The sequence below is a fragment of the Chrysemys picta genome, chromosome 1 (assembly GCF_011386835.1).
Source record: "Chrysemys picta bellii isolate R12L10 chromosome 1, ASM1138683v2, whole genome shotgun sequence".
Lineage (NCBI taxonomy): Eukaryota > Metazoa > Chordata > Testudines > Emydidae > Chrysemys > Chrysemys picta.
This window is the reverse complement of record NC_088791.1, coordinates 298,669,178-298,672,748: the sequence shown is the minus strand read 5'-3', so window position 1 is coordinate 298,672,748 and position 3,571 is coordinate 298,669,178. Positions and strand designations below refer to the sequence as shown.

General features: G+C 51.8%; 1 protein-coding gene across 1 annotated transcript; it reads left to right on the top strand.

Annotated features, from left to right (window-relative positions):
* Window positions 1-736: 736 nt before the first annotated feature.
* LOC135980875 (uncharacterized) lies at window positions 737-3,016 on the top strand. Its single transcript, XM_065581240.1, has 2 exons — window positions 737-1,452; window positions 2,447-3,016. Exons 1-2 carry the CDS (start codon window positions 876-878, stop codon window positions 2,920-2,922), a joined length of 1,053 nt encoding a protein of 350 aa, XP_065437312.1. The 5' UTR covers window positions 737-875; the 3' UTR covers window positions 2,923-3,016.
* The last annotated feature ends 555 nt before the right edge of the window (window positions 3,017-3,571 follow it).

Here is a 3,571-nt window from a genome sequence, read left to right as displayed (position 1 = left end):
GCATATACTAGAGGGCAGGACCTAGCTCTGTATGTGCAGCCTATATTACACCGTATGTGTGGAAGGAGGGGAAAAAGGCAACGGCATGCCGCTCCTACCGCCCACTGCCACTTCAAACAGCATGGCAGAATCTTTTCCTAGTACTAGACACTCCCAAAAAAACCCTATGCATGGGGTCTTTTACAGCCCCAAGAACTGACCAGATAGTTACATAGATATGCCCAGACAGCAAGTAAGTTACAGCCAGCACACATGAATGAGTTGAGGTAAATGCTGTCCTTTTTCAGAGCAGCGGCAAATTATGATCCAGAACACATCCCTGAGCAAGCTCTAAGAGTTCGGCTGGCCTAGGAAAACAGGCAAATGTCCAGCCATGCAAGCCTGCAATCACTCCAGCAAACAGATACTGAGCATTTTACTGCTCTTAGTATATTGCTGCAATAGGTAATCAGCCTGTTCTGCATCTAGTGAGAAACTAAGGCCTGGTCTACACTAGGCGTTTATGTCGAAGTTAGCGCCGTTAAATCGAATTAACCCTGCACCCGTCCACACTGCGATGCTATTTAGTTCGACATAGAGGTCTCTTTAATTCGACTTCTGTACTCCTCCCCGACGAGGGGAGTAGCGCTAAATTCGACATGGCCATGTCGAATTAGGCTAGGTGTGGATGGAAATCGACGCTAATAGCTCCGGGAGCTATCCCACAGTGCACCACTCTGTTGACGCTCTGGACAGCAGTGCGAGCTCGGATGCTCTGACCAGCCACACAGGAAAAGCCCCGGGAAAATTTGAATTTGAATTCCTTTTCCTGTCTGGCCAGTTTGAATCTCATTTCCTGTCTGGACATCGTGGCGAGCACAGCAGCACTGGCAACGATGCAGAGCTCTCCAGCAGTGATGGCCGTGCAGTCTGGGAATAGAAAGAGAGCCCCAGCATGGACTGATCGTGAAGTCTTGGATCTCATCGCTGTGTGGGGCGATGAGTCCGTGCTTTCCGAGCTGCGATCCAAAAGAAGGAATGCAAAGATCTACGAGAAGATCTCTAAAGACATGGCAGAGAGAGGATACAGCCGGGATGCAACGCAGTGCCGCGTGAAAATCAAGGAGCTGAGACAAGGCTACCAGAAGACCAAAGAGGCAAACGGACGCTCCGGATCCCATCCCCAGACATCCCGTTTCTACGAGGCACTGCATTCCATCCTCGGTGCTGCCGCCACCACTACCCCACCAGTGACCGTGGACTCTGAGGATGGGATACTGTCCACGGCCGGTTCCTCAGACATGTTAGGGGACGGGGAAGATGAGGAAGGAGATGAGGAGGGCGAGGCAGTTGGCAGCTCTCACAACGCTGATTTCCCCGACAGCCAGGATCTCTTCATCACCCTTACAGAGATCCCCTACGAAGCGTCCCCAGCCATTACCCCGGACACAGAATCTGGTGAAGGATCAGCCAGTAAGTGTTGTAAACATCTAAACATTTATTTTTAACAAAACAGGAATATTAACAATTAAAAGAATGGGTTGTTCATGATTAGTGTGCCCTAGGCGCTTAACGGTTTAGTAAGGGGCAGTGCAAGTTTTGAAAAGAAATCTAGCAATGTCCGGTTTTCAGTGATTGTCCTGCACAAGCCGCTCTACTGTGTATTCCCTGCTACTGCAGCTACAGTAAAATGCGGTCTATATGTGCGGGGATAGAGCAGTAATCCTCCTGGGACATCTCGATGAAGCTCTCCTGGAGGTAACTTGAAAGCCGTTGCATGAGGTTCTTGGGGAGAGCGGCCTTATTGGGTCCTCCGAAGTACGACACGTTGCCGCGCCACGAGATTATCAGGTACTCGGGGATCATTGCTCTGCACAGCAGGGCGGCATACGGCCCTGGTCTTTGGAGGCTTTCCCGGAGCATTCTCTCTTTGTCGCTCTCGGAGATCCTCATCAGGGTGATGTCGGCCATGGTGACCTGCTTTTAATTAGGTAGGGGAATGTTAGTGTTGGGACTGCTTTCCCGTTCCTTTACAGAACTGTCACCGCTGGTTTGCAGCCACGCGGTGGAGGCGGGAGAGGGGCAGCCGAAAGGGATCATTCCCGGGGACAGCCGCGAGGGGGTGGGACAGGGGCAGAGTTCCCGCTTGCCGGATTGCTGGCAGCAGGGACTGACATTGATTTAAATGTGAAATGAGGCCAGTGGTAATATAAAAGTTTTAAACTGCCACAAGTGTACGGCTTACCATGTCTGCCTGCAACAGAAATTCCGTTGTGCTGCCTCGCTTCTCAAATGTGCTGTTCAAGACCCCAGGCACAGAATGCGAAGGCCGAGAATTCGACCTTGTGCTGAGTGCGCATGTGAAAGGTGCTGTGCATGGTCTTGTTCACAGAGAAAGACTATGTTCTTTGTTCACAACTACATTTATCTTTCAGAGGAATTCACTCCCTTTTTCCCATTTCCACAGCCCCGTCTGCGACTGTCTCACAACCTAGCCTGGAATCACACTCCCAGAGGCTAGCGCGGATTAGGCGTAGGAAGAAGAGGACACGGGAGGACATGTTCTCTGAGCTTATGGCCTCTTCCCAAGCCCAGGCAGCACAGCAGACCCAGTGGCGGGAGAACTTGACCCGAATGCACCAAGCCAACATGGATCGGGAGGAGAGGTGGCGGCAGGAAGACCAGCAGGCGACTCAAACGCTGCTTGGACTACTGAGGGAGCAAACGGACACGCTCCGGCGCCTTGTGGATGTTCTGCAGGAACGGAGGCAGGAGGACAGAGCCCCGCTGCAGTCCATCTCTAACCGCCCTCCCCCGCCACCAAGTCCCATACCCACCTCACCCAAAGTGCAAAGAAGGAGAGGCGGCAGAGTCCCTGCTAACTCTCACTCCACCCCTGCAGAGAGCTCTAGTAGCAGAAGGCTCTCATTTCCCAAAATTTGAAAAGTTCTTTCCTTCCCGCCTGACACAAGCCCACGTCCAAGTTTCACCTCCCAATGCCATGTGTAGTTGATAATAAAAAATTCGTTTCTGTTAACTACTGTTTCAATCATGTTCTTTTGGAGGAGGAGGGGAAAGGGGGTTGGAAATTGGACAGGACAGTCTCCTTTGGCAGGGTACATAGTCGGGGGCAGGCACAGCAGCAGGGCACATACACAGTGCAGTGATGCAGTGACTAGTTGCCCCGGTTAGTCTGGGAGGTTGTTTTGATGTAATGTTGGGGGGGGGGGGTTGCTCTGTGACTTTGTGGCGGGGGAGGGCAGTTACAGATCTTAAGCGCCGGTCCTTAGACAGGATCACAGAGCCACACAGCATGGGATCTGTAACCGTCCTCCCCCTGCCACAAAGTCAAATAGACCTCCCATACACACAGTCCCGATCAGGAGGGGTGACAGGCTCCGTTGAAACAAGCATCCCACCGCAGCGGAGCCTGTCAATCCTTGAGTTTAGAAGCTGCATTCGCATCACAACACTAGACCCGCCCCGCACCACAGTCTGCGTCCCAGTTTTAAAAAATTCCCGCTAAAACAGTATTAAAGAAAACGGTGTGCTTTAACAAAGTAGAACTATTTTTATTTCGACACGTGTGTTG